Source organism: Electrona antarctica, assembly GCF_951216825.1.
Source record: "Electrona antarctica genome assembly, chromosome: 14".
NCBI classification, from domain to species: Eukaryota; Metazoa; Chordata; class Actinopteri; order Myctophiformes; family Myctophidae; genus Electrona; species Electrona antarctica.
Window position 1 is genome coordinate 19,562,970 of NC_136795.1, and position 22,883 is coordinate 19,585,852.

Genomic DNA, 22,883 nt, shown 5'->3' on the forward strand with positions numbered 1-22,883 from the left:
GAAATCCTGAAAAACTTTGTTGGAGCTGAACAGTGCCACGAATTCCATAGTTACAAGCTCACAACGTGTCAATGTAGATCGGCTAGTTGAACTAGTTGAGTGGAATAAAAAAGGAGGGGATCATCTGTTCTAAGGGATAAATGCTGCTGAAAGGTGGATTTTCAGGCATACATGTATATGTATGTATGTATGTATGTATGTATGTATGTATGTATGTATGTATGTATGTACAGTATGTGTGTGTGTGTGTGTGTGTGTGTGTGTGTGTGTGTGTGTGTGTGTGTGTGTGTGTGTGTGTGTGTTATGATGATGATGATGATGATGATGGTGGTTATTAATAATAATAATGCTAAAATATTGTGACCTTTGAAGGAAAAAAAAGTAATAAGGCAACAACATGTAATAAAATAATCTGTCGCTGTGTGATCTTATCACAGCAGCAGTCGTGTGGCGCATGTGTGTGACAGTGTGACTGTCATTATCATCAATAATGCTGCAACATTGTGGCCTTTGTTCCTGGGGGGCGTGGCTTACAGCAGATAGGAGGCGTGGCGCGGTGCTGTGCGGCTGCGAGGGGGAGGGGCGAGGACATGGTGTCGGGCTTGTCGGCACGGCGTCACGGGGTCAGTGTTGTGTTGGAACTGTCAACGGCGAAATAAAAAACGGGCTAAAAAAAAAACTTTCCCCTCTACTCCACACTTCTTTACCCACTTATAAACGTGGACGCATGGCGATCCGGAGGACATCGTCGGAAGGAGGACCATATCAAGCCCGAGAGATGAGCGGCTACCGCGGGCTGTGATCTGGCGTGGCCGTTCCGTCCGCCCCCGTCGCACGGAAAGGATATCTTTTCTTGTCTTGTGCTTTATGACACGGGAGAGACAGAGACACAGAGAGAGAACTGCAAAGCTAGCAGGTTAGCACAGGCTAAAGTTGTGTTGTGAAGTGAAGAAGGCGGATCGGACCCCGGGGGTGTGGGTGTGGGGGGGCGGCAGGCAGCGGCTGCTACAACGGGAGGCTATACCCCCATACACACACGCACAGCCAGACAGACCCTATGCGACTGACTGATATCAGGTAATGATATTCCTACTACTACCCCGGTGATCTGTGTGTCTGCGTGCCTGCATCGGCCCGACAGACAGACTAGATCACCCGATCCATATTATGAATGTTTTTTTTATATCATTGCAACGATGATAATAATAGATCTCTCATCTCTGACTCTAGTGATCGCAAAGGCAAGCGGTGATCGCGAGCCCATTTTTCCTCGCGTTGTCGCGTTGAATGCAACACAGTGGTGGTGGTGCTGTGGTGGCAGGGATAGATGGGGGCTAGTATGCGGCTCCGTTTTATTATGATTGTACAAGGTTGATGTCGTTCGCCGATCAGAGCCGATATACACCCGTTGTAGGCTTGTAGATCGGCGAGCGACAACCACAACTCGCCGTATACGTGCAGCTGAAAGGTGGAGCCCCCGTGCGTGTGTGCGATGTGTGCCTTTTGCAGCGATATGCTATCGGTATTAAGGCGTTTTTGTCGTGGTGATACAGTGTTGCTTCATTCACAAAAGCGGTTACAATGTTGATTGTTGACGCACTGCAAAGAAGAGAGAGGGAGAGACCCTCTCTGCTCTGCAGGAAGCCCACCCCCTCCCATCCTCCCCCCGCCTGGTGGTGGGCGAGTTGTGCATAATAATTATTCTGTTTAAATGCTTTCCATAACAAAGGCGGCACAAACCAAAGGCAGCCAATTAAACACACACAATACCGCTCCCGTCCATGTCTAATGCAGTGTTATTATCATTCTATTTTTACCGCACATTCTTCTTGTGATATGATCCATAAGGAATCGGTGCCATCGGAAATGTATACCACTACAATAACACAAAGATCGCCATATTTTTATTGAGCTCTAAAAATCCGACACTTGTCGTCCATCGGTTCAGCCCTCGGGAGATAATGGCTAGCTTGTGTATATACAAGTTGATTTCACGACAGGTTTTTTTGTTTGTTTTTGTTTTGCCTTGTCTTGATGGAGGCTGGCTGCTGGTGGTAGGCTAGCTAGAGCGACCAGCCAGCAGCGAGTGGCCCCCTGGTGCATCAATGCGGTAGATAGACATGGGCTGCATATGGGGGGCGTTTTAGCTTTCCACTGCTGGAGCGACAGAGAGGAGGAGGAGGGGAAGGAAGGGTGCATGGGAATTGAACCGCTATTATTTATGTTGGTCGATATATGCCACGGGGTCATAGTTTGCTGACAGCAGCAGATACTCCCTCAACAAGGTCAAACGTGGCTGGTTGAGCCTGCTCTCCGTGCCTGTCAGATGTAGTAGGACTTAAAGCTGTGTGTGTGTACCTCTCTCTCTCTCCCCCGCCCCATGTGGCAGGCATAAAGCTGCGTCTAACCCAGGTGAGGATCTACCAATGAATTATTCAGGCACATGCAGCAGATGATCCAACTAACATGGCTGAGGAATGTGCTGCATCGAGGGGACAATAATAAGAGGCTGTCTGTCTGTCTTGGGACCCGACAACAGGACCCAGGATGGTGGTGTGATGCCACCACAGCCCACAATAATTGGCTACTTAGGATGCCATGCTATGAGCTGGCCCGTTTCTCAGAAAAGCCCCACGACAAGTTGGGGAGTTGTGTTTTGTATTACAGGGGTTTGTGTGAAATCTTTCCCCATACTCCGAAAGAGTGCAGTGCACAAATGAAACCAAATGGACCCATGCACACTCTTCAGAGTTACATGCCCGTTACCTTCCCTTTGGTTCCATTTTACACTTATATTCTGTGATATAAAGAAATTGTAGGCTACATGTTGACCAGCCTGCTCTTCAATTTCTAAAATCATTCAACCCCACGTATCATGTCAAGTTTCAAAAACAATCCCAGATGTTGTTAGGGGAAAAAGAATAACGCCCGAACGTTCAGCGCAAGGCCACCACCCGCTTTATTTATTTATGTACACTGCTGTCATTTGACTTAAAAGGGGTCTGCATGTGACAGTTTGTCATGAGGCGTGTGCGTGCGGTCCTCTGTTGTGTAGTGCCCCGTGCCGTATGGCATAGGAGGAGAGACGCGCACGACACGTGGAGTCATGACACTGGACCCCCCCCCCGCCACCATGTAAAAATAGAACTTAATGTAGGCTAACATGCCTGGAGTGTCATGTGTGGGCAACAGGCCAGCATGGCTTTGGGACAACAATCTTATGCCTAGTGTTGAGTTGCTACTCATGTGTGTTAGGGGTGGGACGATATGGGTACCTCACGATACAATATATATTGCGATATTAGGCCCTCGATAACGACAATATCACGATATTCGATATATTGTATGAAATTTCATCAACGATATATCACGATATCTGCAACTACAAAATACTTGGAACTGAAAAAACACTATTTTCATGCTCGGACACAAGGAGGGACACACACATAGCTGTCTATAGTGGTTGCACCACTCAAACACTAAATTAATACTCAATAAACTCCCCCTTTGCCCCTTTCATACCCTCATCATAATACCTCACAAACACCACCAATTGACCATTATCACTGGTATCATTATAATACCTCACAAACACCACCAACTGACCATTATCACTGGTATCATCATAATGCCTCACAAACACCACCAGCTGACCATTATCACTGGTATCATTATAATACCTCACAAACACCACCAACTGACTGACCATTATCACTGGACTGGTATCATCATAATGCCTCACAAACACCACCAACTGACCATTATCACTGGTATCATTATAATACCTCACAAACACCACCAACTGACCATTATCACTGGTATCATCATAATGCCTCACAAACACCACCAGCTGACCATTATCACTGGTATCATTATAATACCTCACAAACACCACCAACTGACTGACCATTATCACTGGACTGGTATCATCATAATGCCTCACAAACACCACCAACTGACCATTATCACTGGTATCATATTCATCATAATACCTTGCAAACACCACCAACTGACCATTATCACTGGTGTCAGTGGACTTGTCCACTGCTGGGGAAATGCATTCTGCATTTTGTATTCCCACAAAGCTGTTTCTAAACATGTTGTTCATCACTTCATTATGAACAACATTTAAAAAAAAAATGTTTTCCTCTATCGATATTTTAATAATCGATATTGATTATTTATCGCGGGAGGACGTATCGATATATATCGCAATATCGATATTTCAGCACACCCCTAATGTGACAGGGTTTCTCAAAGTGGGTGCCGTGGAACCCCGGGGTGCCTTGACGCAAGTCCAGAGGTGCCTCAGAATACTTTGATAGTATTTGGAATGTATCGATTTCACTTCAGTTTAACCACTTAGACCCTAGTCTATAGTATACTTAGCAGCAAGACCACCAACACTCTTCCAAAAATAGACAATCTACAAGCTCTGAGTCTGTAGACCTTTTTGGTGAATGTTAGCCCCAGAATAGGAATGCTGGGGTTCAAGTGGTTAAATGTTAAGTATTAAGTTATTTCGTAATGGACTAGTATTTAAACTACTAGTTTTCCTCGTGATACATACTGTAATTTAGTGGAAAGAAAAAGTAACAATGTAATTCAGCTGTGCTCCTGTATTCAAAATTTACTGCAGAATGACCCATTTCAGACATTTTCAAAATGTATACAACACTTTTGAAAATAGCTCTGCATTTGATTGTGAGCATGATTTTTTTCTAAGTTCTGGAGTTTGGAAGTTCTCGTTGACTATCACTCAACGGGCCGTGCGTACCACCTGTTTTGAATGTGCACATAATGCAGGAGGCAGCAGGAGGTTGCTTTACTGATAACGAGCGCTTCCATACTCTGATACTTAGAAAATAATCATCTGCAAGGAATTTCTTGACAGGAAGTAGCTCATAAAATGTCTATGGTGGATTTTTATTAAACAAAAACTTTACAGATTGAAAGATTCTAGCTTTCCCTACAGCTGCAATGTTGTTGATTTTGACGTTGTTTAATATAATTAGAGAGGACTATTCTGTTTGGATGAATGGGCTCTCTATGGGAAGTGTCACCTAGGTATCACCTTGTTGCTGGCAAGATGGCTGCGGTCTAAATATGGAGAATAGGGCTGAAGTGGTTAATTTGTGTTGTATTCATAAAGTTCATCTGTCAAAGAATTGTAGTGGTGCAGTGGTCGGAGGTGGTGTCCCTAATCTTCCACTGAGGAATTTACACCCTGCTGTTCGGATAGGAGGACACCAGACTTGGTAGCCTAGTACTGCCCCAAGCTAGCTGCAATATCTTCCCCTGTCCACGTGTCCAACTTAAAGGGGAATACCACCCGTTTTCAACATTTTACTGTTATTAATATACCTTAGAGCTGGAAATAATAAAAAAGACCCCCCATTCTGTGTTTCCTAGAACTGGAGGTCTGAAAAATATCATTAACATGGTGAAGTACATCTTGATGATGTCATCAAGATGTATTATTTCCACACAACAGCTCTAAGGTATGTTAATGACATAGTAAAATGTTGAAAATGAGTGGAATTCTCCTTTAAGCTGGGAGACGTACAGGTTCAAGTCCTCCTTGGTAGGACATGAAGCTTTAAGATTGCAGATTTAAATGCTATGGCATCGCATGTCTTGGTTATCTTGGAGTCTCAAGATGTTGTAAAGCAGTGGATTGCTGCGTGTGGAACCGTCGTGGAGGTGAGCGTAGCGATGCCACACTGAGCGGGACATTCTCACCAACACTCACTCACAGGCCTGGAGAGATCTGTCTAAAGGGTTTTGAGAGTAGAAACCTACTCTGTCCTAATCCCCCTTGCTGAGAAGGGAGTGATGAGTGTGGCTGATTGCTTGATACTGTGCTCTCGCTGCCGGTCAGGTTGTATGAAGCCTGATTTATACGTTGCATGCCGGAAATAGCCAATCTACAAGCTCACAACGGGCTGCATCTATGACTCGTTGTGAACATGTAGATCTGCTACATCTACACAGCCGTCCGTCAGAGCATAAATTAGGCATGAGGGTGTCCGTGATGGAGGCTCGACCAAAATGGGGCAAACGGCAGAACGGTGCTTTATATATAGAACCAGTTTAACTTTTATAGACTAGCACAGTTCTAGCTGGCCTGCTCGAACTTGAATAAATGGCTCAAAGGCAGGGAGAACCTGAGAAGCGAGATTTGTATCTGCCAGATAACGTCTGTCTCTGTGACAGCGAATGGAGGATGGACTTTGAGTGTTCCCCTGCACCGCTCCCCTGGTGACCGCAGTCGACCCTCTGTCCCTCTAGACTTCGAGCTGGAGACCGTTTTAGTGTCTGTTTTTTGTTCTTCGGTGATGTAGAGTGGCTTCAGTGTGAAAAGATGAGGGTTCTAGTTTGCTGCGTTGGGTAAAAGAGGATGTGTGTGTGTGTGTGTGTGTGTGTGTGTGTGTGTGTGTGTGTGTGTGTGTGTGTGTGTGTGTGTGTGTGTGTGTGTGTGTGTGTGTGTGTGTGTGTGTGTGTGTGTGTGTGTGTGTGTGTGTGTGTGTGTGTGTGTGTGTGTGTGTGTGTGTGTGTGTGTGTGTGTGTGTGTGTGTGTGTGTGTGTGTGTGTGTGTGTGCGTGCGTGCGTGCGTGCGCGCGTGCGCGCGCGCAAGCATGTATTTGTGCACGTGAAAGTCAATGTCCTGAAGTGACCGTTGGAGAGGCAGCTGGCTGTGGACAGTCTGGTTAATTTCCACGGCTACCTTTCATAGGGTGGCACCATTACCAAATTTAATTTGACGATTAAATTCTTTCACTGCCAAATACGTGATGTCACGTATTTCTAATTAGACCAGTTGTCTGCCGAATATGCGATATCGCGTATTTGATCGCTTTATATCAATATGAAACGGCTACGCTGAAAACCAACTTTTAGTCCTGTCCTGGTTGCTAGCCAACGCCTTCGTCACCCCCAGCACCAGGACGCGTGCGCACGCACCCCATAGGGTCCCATTAAATGTTGGATCTTCTTTGGCTGTTATCTCTGAAACTACGGGTGCTGTCCGTGGTTTTGACCAAACATCTGATGTTTGAATGTGATTTGTGATTCTTTTCATCCGCTCGCAATCGGCATGTTACCGTTTCTGGCAAAAGGAAACATCGTGAGCTAATGCTAACATTAGCCGTTTCTTCTTCTCTCAGTCTGGGAGGCCGGGAGACCGGATAAAAATGAGTCATTGAGCCATTTCCGTCGGCAGAAGCTAACTACCTCCAATGACCACTGGGCGGTGTTTTTGGCATTGAACGTATGAATAAAAAAGCCTTCGTAATCGTAATCAAAACCTGTACTGGGCAGATATGACAACTAACTAATATATACAAAGAAATGTATTACTTAAATGATATTATACTTATGTAAGTATAGCAGAAATAGCTAATCTACAAACGTGCAAGTTACACGGGTCACGACGTGACGAGTTGTAAGCATGTAGATCTGCTATTTTTGGAAAATGTTCAACATGGAAACTATTGACGATTGTGCAAAATAATTGCAATATTCTCAAATAATTGCGATTAGGCGATTATGTAATAATTGTGACAAGCCTACTCCTTCATGGACTAACACACGCACGCACTCACTCTCACACGGGTACAGTGTTTCCGGCTCCTCGTTTGTTTACATTTGCGTTGTTATGCTTCCTATCTCCCTGCCTTTCCGGCCACAGTCTATGGTTATTCATTCAAAAGCCTTCCTTTCACCCTCTTAACCACTGAGACCATTATGTTGACCAGGGTCCCCCAGGGGTCTATTCTTGGGCCCCCTCCTTTTTCCCCTCTATACCAAATCTCTCCTGTCTCTATTCCATCTACAACAGGGCTGAACTAAATTCTGAGTAATATACATTTTATTTCTATATAAAAAGCAGTAAATGGCATTGTTTTGACAAGATGGTAAGAGTATGTTATTATTAGGATATGTAAAATTGAGGTTACCTTTCGAAAATGTCATTTATTCAATCCAAATTTCCAAAACAATTGCAAATAGGTTGTCAATCACACGCAATTCACGGCAGGAAAGTTTGGTACGTGAATAAACATGCTTCAAAATAAAAGCAATCCACGCATAAGGACGGGTAAAATTAGAAAGTACGTTTTATTTTCTAATTTCCAAGTAACCTTTCACGGGCCGGTCAGAGTCAGTCAGCCAAAGGGCCGCATTTGCCCCCCGGGCCATATAATGCCCAGGTTTGATCTACAAGCTCACAATGTGTCGCAACACGCTGTGTGCTTGGGCTTAATGGGCTATGTTCGCCGAAATTTCTCCCGGCGAATGTTTACCTATTAAGCCCTGAGTAAGGCCGTTAGGGTTCAAGTGGTTATAACCTCCTCTTGCAACATCTTGACAATCCTTTTTTTCTGGTAGGTTTCCTCCTTCTCACTGCTGTTTTCTTCTTCTTGTCCTTGTCGAGGAATTTCTGAGTGTGTGATTACTAAACAGTTGCATGTAATCCCCTTGTGAAATGCACACAAGAATGAAGGGCTTTGCTATATTAACCCCCACATGCTATGCCCCTCTGCTTTATCCCAGTCCCACACCAGTAATACCCAGCATCCCTCTCTGGGTTACTCCTTCTTACCCCTCCCTCCGCGTGTACTCTATATCGTTGCTGTCGGGCAGATCTCCAATTCTCCATATTCTAACTTTTTGTGTCTTTTTTCAAATGTATTTATAAATGAATGCCCTACTTGAATGTACTACACAGTACAGTCACACAAATGTATCAACAAACCAAGCTCAAAACGTGGTGCAGCGTTTTTCGAGCTTACAGATCTGCTACTTTTGCTGTTTTTGAATTTGAATCCTGAAAAGTTACTTTATTAAAGGCAAAAATGCATTTTTGCCTTTAATAAAGTAAGTCTTGTGGAGCTCTAGAAACAAGTGTGCAGATGTTTCTTCCTCTTCTTTAATAGCTATAGCTACAATGCCATTATGGACAATTGTGTGGTGACAATTTACAGTTTCAGAATGATAATCTCTCACCATGTCCCCCATTACATGTTCCCCCTGTACAGAAATGGTTTGTTAAGATGATGATGATGAGTGAGGAATAAGTGGTGTGGTGGAATAAGTACTCACAGTTACTTAAGTAAAAGTATACCATAAAAGTCCACAAATATAAATACTCTGTTACAAGTAAAAGGCCTGTATTAAAAGTGTTACTTGAGGGAAAGTACAATGGTATTGCGCATCAAAATCTACTAATTAACTAGTAACTAAAATGTTCAAATAATTGTAGTGGAGCAAAAAGTACAATATTCCCCTCTGATATGTAGTGTGCACTGTGCAGTAGACTAGACATATTGACAATATTGACATATTTTACATAAGTACAGACTACAGTACTTGATAAAAATGTACTACTTTCCACTACTGCAGCACAGAGCCCTGTCCTTAACCCTATCAAAACACCTTTGGAACACTGAATGTTGAACCAGATCTAATCGCCAAAGTGCCAAGTGTCCGACCTCATTATTGCTCTTAGTGACTGAATGGAAGCAAATTGCTGCAGCAATGTTCCAGCTAGTGAAAAGCCATCCTCGAATAGTGGAGAATGTTATAGTAGGAATGATAAGTTTTCCATTCACCGTCCGGGACAAAGGGTACTAATTAGAAAGGGTGTACACTGATGTTGGGCTATTATTACAGTACAGAGTGGGGTACGTTGCGGCAGTGTTTTCTCAAACTTTCAAATGTCTTAACTCTCTTAACTGACAGTGTACAAATGGAACTAAATACTGATGCACCGAGTTACAGACTTGTAACGGTCAATTTAGAACCAGCCAAATAAAAGGGACCCTGGGAGTCTCTCTGGGCCCCACTTTGAGGGCCATAGCTTTAGGGTACTCCTAGTCCTACGGCAGTGGTTCTCAAAGTGGGGTCCAGGGAGGGAACCGCATGGTCCTTCTTTGAGGGGGGTTCCAAATGGAACCATACAGATCTGTAGAGTGTAGTGTAGACTAGAGTATACAAATGGAATCACAAAGGTCCATTTGGTTCCACTCTGAGTTTCAAGTGTTCTTGAAATTAAAATGTTTGATAACCATTGCTGTCTGATGGGCACTTGGCGTTTTCATTTTGTGTGTCTAATATCTTTGTGAATTTTTATGAATCTGCCATTTCCATTTATTTATTTATTTTAAATTTTCTTTGTCATATTTTGACAAACCTGAAAGCACAAACAACCTGAACGCAGAAAGAAATGACTGGAAATAAGAGGATATATTATATACATTATTATATCCTCCCTGTGCAACTTCAAAGAAAGCCAAACTGAAATGTATTTTATTCACAATGTTCAACGACAGGGACATGTTAATCGCAGTCATTTGAGTGGCAGTTAGGCTAATAGTTGTGTAACACTTCATAATGGTGACAGCCCTACATGCTACCGCCCACCGCTCCATCGCTGCTCTGGTCGTCATGTCCTGGTGGAGTTAATTTGCCAACGTCATTCATCTCTCACCCTTCTCTATGCGTCTCTCTCTCTCTCTCTCTCTGTCTCTCTCTCACTCTCACTCTCTCTCTCTCGCTCTCTCTCTCGCTCTCTCTCTCTCTCTCTCTCTCTCTCTCTCTCTCTCTCTCTCTCTCTCCCTCCCTCCCTCCCTCCTGTCACCACCACAGGTGAGTGATGGAGATGCGAGAGTTGACGGTGGTGTCTGGAAGCTTTGTGGGATTCCAGTTCCTCTTCTCGGTGGCCAGCCCGTTCCTCTCCGCTGTCGTCGCGCCAGGAGGCTATGGTTCCCTGCCACCCACCAAGCTCACCGAGTGGAACTCCAGGTTGGTCCAAAATCGTTAAAATCATAAAGGGTCCCAGCCCTACTTATAGCTGTTATTTTCACTCTGAAAGTGTAAAAATGCACCACTGGACACATTACAGTTTACTTAACCACTTACACCCTTTTTGAGTGGAGTTCCTCAGGGCTGTACACTACTACTAGTGTCTTGTCAGTTTTCTGTAATTGTGGGGAAAGCCTTCGCTGGAAATAGCCGGTTGTGAGCTTGTCGATCGGCTATTCGCACAATGCGGATACGGATGTTGAGGTTTTTGTGAGACAAAATCACAAATGACATCAGAACTTGGCGATTACCATGGACAGCGCTCGTATTTCCAGATTTATAATGCGTTGAAAATCCTACTTAGAACAAAAGTCTATGGGGGCGTGTAGAAAGATCCCATAGCTGGGGGTGACGGAGGCGTTGCCTAGCAACCAGACCAATGTTAAAAGCTGATTCTCGGCCTAGCAGCCCTAGCTGCTTCATGGGGTAAAGGGGGGGGGGGGGGGGTACGAATATGTTCGTACCTAGCGCATAACGTCCCATAGCTGGGGGGTATGAACATGTTCGTACAAAAACACATCTTGCACACCTCAAAATCACACAGCTTACCTCACGTCATCAAAATGCTATTCTAATGTCTGATTTCGTGGTTTTAGGTCCATTGTGCCATAAGCATATCCCACTCCAATGTTGGCCTGTTTTCACTGAATATTCGCCTAATGACATGCCCAGAATAGGGACACTAGGGTTATTTTGGTTAATATCCCTGTCTCTGTCTGTCTGTCTGTGTCTGTGTCTGTGTCTGTGTCTGTGTCTGTCTGTGTCTCTCTCTGCCTCTCTGGCTGTCTAGGATAACAGGTGAAATTCCAATCTGGTACTTGACAGCTACACTGGAATAAGCATTGGCTCACGGACAGGGACAGCCCATGCAAGGCCATACAAGCTGTAGTACAGTATCTGGCACGCCTACTGTACTATAATGTTACATGCTGTAACACTGCAGCACTGGCAAATTATTGAAGCACCCCGTTCCCTTACAATAACATGAGTCCTACACACACTTGCTGTCTCAATGTATGGTCCATAATTGAAAGTGTTGTCTGTTCTACTAGATCAAATATATCCCAAAATATATATATAATATATATAATATATTTGAAGATTTACTGTACAATTTTAGGGAGAATGTAGATGAGCTGAGTAGCTTGCAAGTCGTGTGCTTGTTTCTTACCGAGCACCGCTCCACTTATTCAATATTTATAAGCAATATTTATACCATGACCACAGCGAATACAGTACTTGCTGGAGGACTCATTATATTCAACTACAAACCTTTAACATGGCGGTCTCATCACCATTCTAAATAATAGGCTCAATAAAACTGTATTAGCAGTTATACATTAGCTATGTACAAGCTATTTGTTTATAACTTTCAACCTTTTTGGGAACATGCAACATAATGTGGTGTTATGCATTTGTTCATGTGTGTGATCTTACTCAGCTGGCAGTCATTTGTAGTTTGACTTTGGTTGACGCCATACGTTGACTTAGCGCTGCTAATAAGAGGTACAGATTTGTTTATTTGTCTTACTTAGGAATGTGTCTTTCCTTGTCAGTCGCCTTAAACGTGAAACCTTTCCAAACGGCACTCTTGCTGTTTGCTTTTTCAATGTAAACCGGTCATGGTGGCTCTTGTCATATTCAAGCAAGACTGTGACGAGACCCATAAAACTGTTTTGAAGTGTAGGACAGGAGACTAGAGCGGAGCACTGTGAGTGGGGGGAGGAGGTGGGCTGTCGGGTAGGGGTGTGTGTAGTGCCTAGCATACAGTATGTTTGTGAATGTAGACCTTTTTACAGTATATAAAACAAATCATCATTATTGAACATTTGAATCTGATTTGACTAAGAAAGGTCCAGTCACCCACAGCCCATGATCTGCTCCAGTGTGCCAACAGCCCGGGCTTGTGGTTGTACTGGTCAGCTCCCAGCTGTGAATGTGTGTAGTTGAATTAATATGAAGTAGGGCATTTCTGAAAAAAGATTCCCGTATGTGTATGCGTGAAGTAGGAAGTAGGCCGCCTTTTTAGGAGACCAAAAGCAGGTTGGAGTCCAACCAGTCCTATTTCCAATGGAAGAATGAATGTGAACACAGTTTCTGAACGATTCTTCCAGAGAGACAAACCAGGAGAAAATCTACTTTATTATCAACCTCTCTTTCTCTGTCCCAGCAACACACTCTTCGGGATCTAGCACCAGTAAACATAATGACGTTCACGAGATCTGCTGCTTTTCTGGTGCCCAGAAAAGATGGTGACCATTTGTAGGATTTGTGTATCATTTTGGCTCTAGTGGCCCCCATTGGGATGGTCTATCTTTCTAAATCAACCATCTTTGCCATGGAGATGTATGAGACCACTTTCACTTCCTTGTTTCTGATTTGTGTCGCAGACAGTATGAACACTCAAGACTTGTAAGACATGTGGTGCGACATTTTGTTTGACAGGCTCAAAGCATAAAGTGGTGTGTGACGTGTAGTGTTCTCATGATAATGCCATGTCTGCCTTCGATACAATATCGATACCGTTTTGACAACTACGGGGGAAAATTGACGAGAAGATCAATACAGCAATACATAGTTTTTATTGTTTTGTTTTTAAATGTTTTTTTGCGGCTGGGGGAGAGAGATGGGGGGGTGACATGCAGTGGGGGCCGTCGGGATCGGGAGTCGAACCCGCGGCACACTGCCAGACTCGGACTACCAGCCAGGGTGCCTGGACCGCTGAGCCACGGCCCAGGCCCATAGTTTTTTATTTTATTAAAGGCTGTGAGTGTGTTGTTTTCATTGAAGAACTATTCTCTTGACCGTTCTGTCCAACACTAGCGCGTGTGTGTGTCTGTGTGTGTGTGTAATTTTAGAATTGCAACTCAGGAATGGGGCAAACATTCAAGCTTGTAGATTGGCTATTTCCGGCCTAGAGATTTGCTGTTGAGGGGAATATAGGAGCGAACATAATAGTATACCATATTTCTGCTCAAATATCTTTGAGCGGCCGTGGTATGGGGCAGGATGGGATATGGGCCATAATTGGATATGGACAAAAGTTACAAAATCAAATTGTCACAGGCTCAGCGATACTTTTGACCATACAATTTGGATCTCCTATTTTCTTTTGCCAGTGCTGCCCACAATGCATTGATGCAACGCGTTGTGTGCTTATAGATGGTCTGTTGTCGCTAAAGTAATATAAAACACTTCATGTGATCACAATATCCAAAATCCCCGCAAACCCTGTGTGGATTATATCGGAACCTATTTGATGGTATTATTTGGTCTAGTACTCCATGTCAGAACCCTTTTAGAGGAAGGCAGACCGTACACCGTACATCTGAAACCAGATATAATAATTAAGGAAAGTGTATGCATGCCATGTACTATGTGTACTATGTAAACTTCATTTTTTCCAGCCATTCAGTTGCAATTTCTTTTGCAACCCCCCCACCCCCCCGAGGGGTCACAACCCACGGGTTGAGAACACCTGCATAGTGGACTATTTACTATTTAACCCTTCACACAGAGTAATAGTTGACAGTTATCTGCTATCTGTCCATATAATATTAGCATAGTGCTGGAGGGGAATGGACCGTGGTATAGAACATAACCAGTCAAAGGCCAAATGCTCACTGTTTGGTCCACTGTTGCCCACCATTGCATAATAGCCCAATTTCTGCGTATCGATGTGTGTGTGGGGTTTTTTATGTAACCAAGACCTTGCTTCTTCTAAGCGAGAGAAGAGGAAAGAAGACAGCCAGAGAGAGAGAGCAGGTGTTAAGAGAATATTCAGTATGTAGCAGGAATATGTGCTGTCGTGTTCTTCATCATTATCACAGGCCTGACTTACAGCAACGTGATTATGAATGTTGACATACATTCATTCATACCCATACGAAACACGGGTCATCACACTTGCCCGAATATTCTGGCATTATTATATATGCACTTTTTCAAATGTTCAACAAAAACAAAAGGACTTGGATACCTATGGAGAGTAAACTGTGATAGGTTGTCACTTTCCAAAAATAATGATGTATACAAGCTAACGTCTACCAAAGTGTCTTAGGACGAAAGTAAGGAATTAAAAAATTAGGCTTTAGTTGAATCCTCATGCGTGAATTACTTAATTATTACTAAACACAGCCAAATGCGTTTCTCTACGGGGCTCCGGCCACCTTTGGAGTGACCTAAGCAGGCTGCGACTTACACCGTGACCTTGGTTTTCCTTTTTTTCCTTCACGAGGAGGGGGGGGGGGGGGGGGAAGTACGATCCGTCACCCGGGACACGGCGGCGTGACGCCACGCGGAAGCGTGGGCTGCCGTCGTGATCACAATAACAAACAACACAGAGACGTGACTCTCCTCCATGCAGGAGGAGGCGTAGCGGCTAGAGAGAGGCCTCGGCCTGTCACAACAACACAGCCCCACACAGACTGTGAGCTGCACTGTCACTCGGCTGACCAGCCACCCCCCCCCCCCCCCCCCCCCCCACCCCCAAGATCCTGCGTGGTCATTCCATTCTTAGACGCTCGATTCATGCTCCCAGCGAAGCGGAGCTGGCACTTGTGCCTGTGCCAGCAGTTATAATGGGCTCATCCGCCCACACACTACCGCCCGTCTTTGGTGACGAGCCCTGCGGGGCCAGCTGCTGTGGCCAGTGGACCAGGGCTGTCTGTCACGATTACAACATTTCAGTTGACGATTCATTGTCATACAAATAATTGAGATGTGTGTGTGTGTGTGTGTGTGTGTGTGTGTGTGTGTGTGTGTGTGTGTGTGTGTGTGTGTGTGTGTGTGTGTGTGTGTGTGTGTGTGTGTGTGTGTGTGTGTGTGTGTGTGTGTGTGTGTGTGTGTGTGTGTGTGTGTGGCGCATTGAACATTGGAACGTATTAATACATTCCTGTTTGTCTTTAGGGCTTTGTGATAAACAATTGCACAGGACACATATGCAATAATTTGCATAGAGGTTAAAGAAATGACTGATACTTATTGATTTTATACTTAATTAAAAGTAGAGGAAAATTTCTGATCTGCAGTCAACGCACCGCGAAGTGACGCATTGTACACTTGTAGATCAACAATTTCCACTAGTTTTCTATGTTTTGAAAATGCATAAATGTTTCAACGTGCAAACGATTATGGCTATTATGCAAAACTAATTACTATATCAAATGATTTAGACGATTATGTAATACTTGTGACAGGCCTACCCGGGGAGGGGTGGGAGGGTCACAGTGGAGAGGCCGTGAGCCTGGCCGGGTAGAGATAAGGACCATTGGCGGTCTTGAGTGTCAACTCGCCCAGCTCATATAAGCACTCCAAGGGTCAAGGCTGCTGCTTAGCCATGCCGGATAGGATGCAGGTTTACATATGCACACACACACATGAGGACACAGATAGTACACAATAGATAAGTAACATGATAATGGATGGATAGTACACAAACGGATGAGTGTGGATGGACGGATAATATTAGACATGCACAAACTGTAGTGTGCATAAGCTTTTAGCTGCCTGCTGCTGCCGTTTCCATTCGGCCCACATGTCACCACAATCTTTACCCATGGACATGGTTCTGCTTCTGTTGGGGCTAGAGCGACGTTCGCGATGTTATGAACATTATGGGTATTGTCACAGCCAAGTTGATCCTGTGCTCATCCTCCATACTGGAACGGCTGTGTTGTCATTTAATCATTCCCATATCGCCACTCAGGTAGCCCACATCACCCGGTCTGACATGGCTAATCTATCCAGCCAGTGACCGTGACATTATTTACCTTTAACTCATGGATTCAAGTTCTCAGTCGACACAACAGATTTCCGTCATTTGGATTCCATAGTCTTCTATGGAAGCATGGCGTGCACCGGAAAAAAGCCGATCTACAAGCTCACACAGTTGGCGTATTGCATTGAGCTTGTAGAACGACCATTTTTGGTTATTAGTTACCAGCGGTATTTTAAGATGAAAGAGTATACTAGATTTTATGTATGATATGTTCAGAAGCATCTTAAAGCCTGGGATCTGGGATATTTCATAAAAGCAAAGGTTAAAGTCTTGATCTGTGATTTCCTCAACTGGTTGGCTGTAGTTTATGCAAAGACTAAAAAGGTAGATGGCATATTGTGTAGACATAGCATTCTATAGTGTACACTTATACTATACTTATAGTGTAGACTTAAAGGGCTGTATTTTGAGTGTCTTAAGTACCAGGTCTTATTACTTAACTTAAGACCTGGAGGCGTGGCCAATGCTGTTTGGCCACTCAAAATAGCTAAACAGCATTGGCCACGCCTCCAGGTCTTAAGTTAAGTAATAAGACCTGGTACTTAAGACACTCAAAATACAGCCCATAGTTTCATTGTACAAATATTCTACTGTTAGACGCATGAATTAAAGTTCTCAGTCGCTACGACTGATTTTAGTCACTTGGATTCCATAGAGGCCAGCGTGTCTGCACACTGTGCACCAAAAGTAGCAGATATTCAAGCTCGCAACACGTGGCAGTGCGTCATGTTGTGAGCTTGTAGATTGGCTATTTTTAGTCAATAGTTATTTTAAGATGAATGAGTATTTGAAGTGATCAAACTAGCAACAGAATACAAGTTTAGAAGCATCTTCCAAAAACATCTTCAGCTGGTCGGACTAAACATCATTACGTTTTCAGTCTTGAGATTGTATTTAACTTTATTCCATGTAGACGGATGTTAGGTTCTTAGCTTACTTTGATCCTAGAAGACTATTTCTATGTATTTGATGTTTATGGTGTGATAACTGTGATTAGTATTACCATGTGTTGTTCTTGCTTACTATAAGTAGCTGTAGACTAAGAGCGTCTGCTAAATGCCTAAATTGAAAATTGTATGTAGAACATATCAACATGGGTTTAGAACAGGGGTGGGCAACTTTGACGATGGAATGGGCCACTATAGTTCCACACTCACTCCAAAGGTCCACTATACAGTAGTTCCACACTCACTCCAGAGGGCCACTATAGTTCCACACTCACTCCAGAGGGCCACTATAGTTCCACACTCACTCCAAAGGTCCACTATACAGTAGTTCCACACTCACTCCAGAGGGCCACTATAGTTCCACACTCACTCCAGATGGCCACTATAGTTCCACACTCACTCCAAAGGTCCACTATACAGTAGTTCCACACTCACTCCAGAGGGCCACTATACAGTAGTTCCACACTCACTCCAGAGGGCCACATTGCATGTATTACTGTCTCAGCAAAAATAGCCAATCTACCAGCTCAAAGCGCGTTGCACGCGTTCTGAGCTTGCAGATCTGCTATTTTTGCTATATTTTAATTGAAATCCTGAATAAAGCAGGTCATGTTTGCATGTTTGGAGTTGTAACTGAAATCAATAATATATCAGTGTTCTGATATTAACCTGAGGGCCACATTAAGTGAAGGTGGGGGCCGCATGTGGCCCCCGGGCCGCCAGTTGCCCATGTGTGGTTTAGAATGATAATACCTAAACGGCATAATCTTACAACATGATGTGATCACTGCCTAACAAATCAGTTTTAATTTTTGCTTTATTCCATGTTGACTGCTTTAAACCTGCCGTGCCTATTTTGGGCATGTCATTATAGGTAAAAAAGAAAAGAAAAGAAGAAAAAGGCCAATCGACAAGCTCACAACACGTTGTTCGTTAGATTTGAAGCGCCATGTGCTTGTACTGTAGATCTGCAATTTATTTGCCCGGCAACACTGTCATACAACAAATTATTGTCACGGGTATCAATTCAACGCTGTAAACTCCTATTGTTCTGCATCGTCAAATTGACGTGTGTGTGTGTGTGTGTGTGTGTTCTCTTAGGTTGGTGTCCACCGTGCATGCCCTCATCGTGGGTCTCTTCTGTCTGTACATCCTGTGGTACGATGACGCCGTCAACGCCGACCCTGTCTGGTAAGAGCAACTAACGGCGAAAATGGAACGGGAACGGGAGGGGCCGGGGGGCACTCAAATACCGAAAAGTCTGACTGTGTTGGCTGATGAAGGAAAAGGGTTGATGAATAGCCCGAACGGCCAGACAACGTGAAACGCGGGGTGGGGGTTATGCAATGAGCAGACTCTTAAATAGGCCCAAATAATATCCATTAATGTGGCGTGATGCATTCATCTCGTTGGCAGTGGGACAGAGTGTTGACAAGTCGTTTTTCTTTACTATATATATATATATATATATATTAGAAGAGGAACTGAAACAGGCCAGCCGCCGGTCTGACTTTGCAAACCAGCGGCCGTGACTGGCCCACAGCACGACAGGGGAGGAAATGGAGGAAGGGAGAGAGGGAGGGGATGGGGGCGTGCGGTGAAGGGAGCCAGGGGAATGATGATGATGCGATGCCATTCCCTTCATCAGGGAGGGGACGATGGGTGGGGGGGGTCTCATCTGTCAGCCAGTGCAGCTTCCAGAGAGGTGTAGATTCCCCAGATTTGCTCTTTCATTGTCTTCTCTCTCTCTCTTTCTCTCTCGCTTTCTACTGCAACTGCTGACTGTGTGATTTGCCTCAATGAATCCTTTAAAAGTGGAATGGTAATTTATTTCTTGCCGTGTAGAATTTGATTTCCCAGCTTTCCCCCATCAGATGTCTCTCTCTCTCTCTCTCTCTCTCTCCCTCCCTCTCTCTCTCTCTCTCTCTCTCTCTCTCCCTCTCCCTCTCTCTCTCTCTACTCCAGTCCACTCCCTACTTGTCTCTCTGTCTTCTCATCATTCCCTCGTGTCCCCATTCCTCTTCGACTCATAGCGGATGGAGTCTGACCAACAAGGCTCCTTTTCACATCACACAATAGCAGACTGGTCTTCTGCCCCCTCCCTCCCCTCCCTGCTGCCTGAAACTGACACAGCACCACCTCCTCGCTCTTTAAAAAAGGCCTGTTCTTATGTGCTCCATCGGTATGGCGAACATGGCCCGTGAGAGCTTGTAGATCGGCTCTTGTTCGGGGGCGCGAGACGCGGCCATACGACAGAGCATAAATAAAATGAGGCATTGCTCTCCTTTTGTCTGTGCTGTCGGCCCCGGCTGGCAGCCCTGATGGAGCGAGGAGAAACCCCAGGGTGGGCAAGGTTGCGGGAAGAAAAGATGGAAGAAAAAAGGGGGGTGAAGGAGAGGAGCAGGCCACCGGCGCGCACACGCACACAGTTACTTTACAGGAACTATTTTGTCACGTGGCAGTGATTCTCAAAGGACCCCCAGTTTTTTACACATTTGGGTGAAGGACCACCCCCATTTGATAATAATTTATCTCTAGGGCCCCAATTTACATTATAAAACCGTCTCTCAAGAGTGTGCTAATGGAACCATTTGGTTCACCCGTAACTCCCTCGCATCACTTCCTGTTATTTTTACCCCGAACGCCTCAGACAGGGCAGACAAAAGGCATTTGTTGTGTTTTGTTTTGCTTTTCATTAGTTACACCTTTATCCAAGCCTTGGGTTTTCTTTCCTCTTCCTTCACGTGTAAAGTTAAGAAACTAAAACATGAAGAGCTTACCCCCACATCCCTGCAGTAACCAGTAGCTTAGCTAGCATCAGCGGTGCAGCGCTACATCATATGGCAGTCTTAAGTATTAATGGTGGCCTCATTGCGACACAGAGGTGGTGTAAGCGTTAATTCTCCGGTCAATCAGATTGGGTTGCGGCATCGTTAAGATCGGTCACGCGGCCGCCTGCCGCACCAGAGCCAGCCACAACGTTCACAGCATGTCATTATGTGTGCTGCAGCTTAGCAAGCTCATGTGCACAGCCTGCGTCTTTGTGCACACCTTCACAATACTATTGTTTTTAGAACTGGGACATGCACCGTGAATGGTACATTTATATAACGCCCTTATCCGACGCACATTGCAATGTGCAGCATTTTCCCATTCTCTCACTCTCTCATTTCTCAATCGGCTTGATTGGCAGTGAAGTAGAAACAATCATGCTGCTGAGAAATGACCAGGACCAGTATGGGAAAGTCCTGCCCAATACGGCTGGATGATATGACTTGAAATCAATATCACGATTATATAAAACCTTTGACTTGACCACAATTAATGAATGGTTATTTTAAAAAGAAAATGGTGAAAATAGACTATCTACAAGTAGATCTGAAATTACATGTTATCGGAATGGCATAGACTCACCGATACCAGCATTTTAGGCAATATCGGCAGCTTTTGTGATCATGGTATTGGAACAACTCTAGTATACGTAGGCATATATTGTGATCTATGTTGCTAAAGAAGAGCAGTGTTCTTCCAAGAAGTGATGAGGCTCCGAGGAGAGTGCTATGAGCTTGCCAACGACTGGCAACATCAGAACTGAAAATTCACGCCTAACAGATTGGCCATAGTCCAGAGAGTCCATAGTTAGAATGTGGGGTGGTTTCAAAGTTACAGTACTTTAACTGGATTAGACTGATGTGATTATCAATCAGCCTTTGGACTTTGCCACCCCAGCTCTGGCCTTCTGGTGGCTGTATCAGGCTCTGTATCTTAGAGAGGGTGTTACTCAGTCATATCTGGCTCTATATCTTAGAGAGGGTCATATAGAGTCATATCTTCAATCATGGCATAGGCATATCTTTATGCTGTGAGCCCAAGACGTCCACAGACGTCCTGGGAAATCCCGCAATGTAGTGCCCAAGATGTCTGTGGACGTCTTTTTTTTTTTTAAATGTCAAAAAAATGAATGTAAAAAGTGGGCACCCTGGGTTACTATTTTGAAAGTGTTGTGTGGGCACACAATGTGTGCTTTTGCAAAGTGATGCATCATAATGAGCAAGATAGTAACAGCACTCTGTTGTTACGTTGACTAATTGGATTCAATTAAGATTTAATTGCTTTATTACTAAACCCAACAAATAAATGGAACCAAATGGACCTGTTAGGGTCTATTTGCTTCTATTTGTACAGATGGATGAATGAACACTGAGGATTTTACGGTGCATACCAATTACCAAGTTGTATCTCATTTTGGTCACGTGCATTTGACATCTGCATTTAGCTGATGTTCTAATCCAGAGCAAACTACCATGAGAGAACGGTGACTTGCTCAAAGGCACTTTGGGACAGATCTTTTTTTTTAACACAATCAGTGCCGGAAGTCCTTCAAAATAGGAGCTCTGGGGTGCCGGAACAACATGGCCGCTTTTACTCGGAAACCCATGACCCGGAAACAATCAAAAAAAAGTTTACTTTACATAGCTAGCTTACATTGCGATCGTTTTAGTTTATACGATATATGATCCAAAAAGCGTTCATATTTTGCGGGAGAGACGGATGAGGAGCAGAAATGAAGCGCCAGTATATCGATCCGTTCAACACCACGGAGAGCGCCCTGGATTAGGAGAGACGAGTCATTCTTTCCGCATCATAAAGGATGCGCTAAGACGTCCTCACACGTCGGATGTATGCGTCGATTGGGACCCCTAGGACGTGTGGTGGCGTCCTATGTACGGAAACGGTTAATAATTTTTATCCCACGATTTTGCAACCCATTTTTTCACCCAGTGTCAATTATCTAATGTAATCCTGGGCGCTACACTTCCTCTGACCTCATGCTTCCTTCTATGCATGAGGAGTCCAAGCCACTTCTTTTCACCTGACAGGGGGGAGTGTCTCTGGCCGGACGAAGCGCGTGGAAGGAACACGTTATTCCGACCAGTTCCTATCCCCTCACATGGCTATTGATGGAATACTTTTTCTATCTACTATAGAGGCCAACCTTCCACCTAACCCTGTCTCTGCAACGTTAGGTAGGAAGTATTTCTCATACTACCAGTAAGACGCCTGAGGGCGAGAAGCGACCTCGCCCTAGAGGGCGATCTCTCGTGCACGCATCCGCCTGGACTGCTCGGCGAGTGCTGGCGCTTTGGAATGGGGGGTCAGATCAACATATCTGCCTGGGTGACAGCAGACTGCAGGGGGAGCGCTGGCGCTTTGGCATGAGGGGCAGATCTTAATTTTCGGGCCTGTTAAGAACTAGTTTTCGCCAGCTACCAGGCGCGGCTGCACTAATAACT

General features: G+C 44.5%; 1 protein-coding gene across 1 annotated transcript in view; it reads left to right on the forward strand.

Annotated features, from left to right (window-relative positions):
• Positions 1-648: 648 nt before the first annotated feature.
• The window catches only part of tlcd4b (TLC domain containing 4b), a 30,569-nt gene continuing 8,334 nt past the window's right edge, over positions 649-22,883 (forward strand). The window contains exons 1-3 of the mRNA XM_079519839.1: positions 649-1,077; positions 10,648-10,803; positions 18,691-18,780. Coding sequence (XP_079375965.1) covers positions 10,655-10,803; positions 18,691-18,780 — 239 coding nt within the window. The 5' untranslated portion in view covers positions 649-1,077; positions 10,648-10,654. The remainder of the gene's footprint in view (positions 1,078-10,647; positions 10,804-18,690; positions 18,781-22,883) is intronic.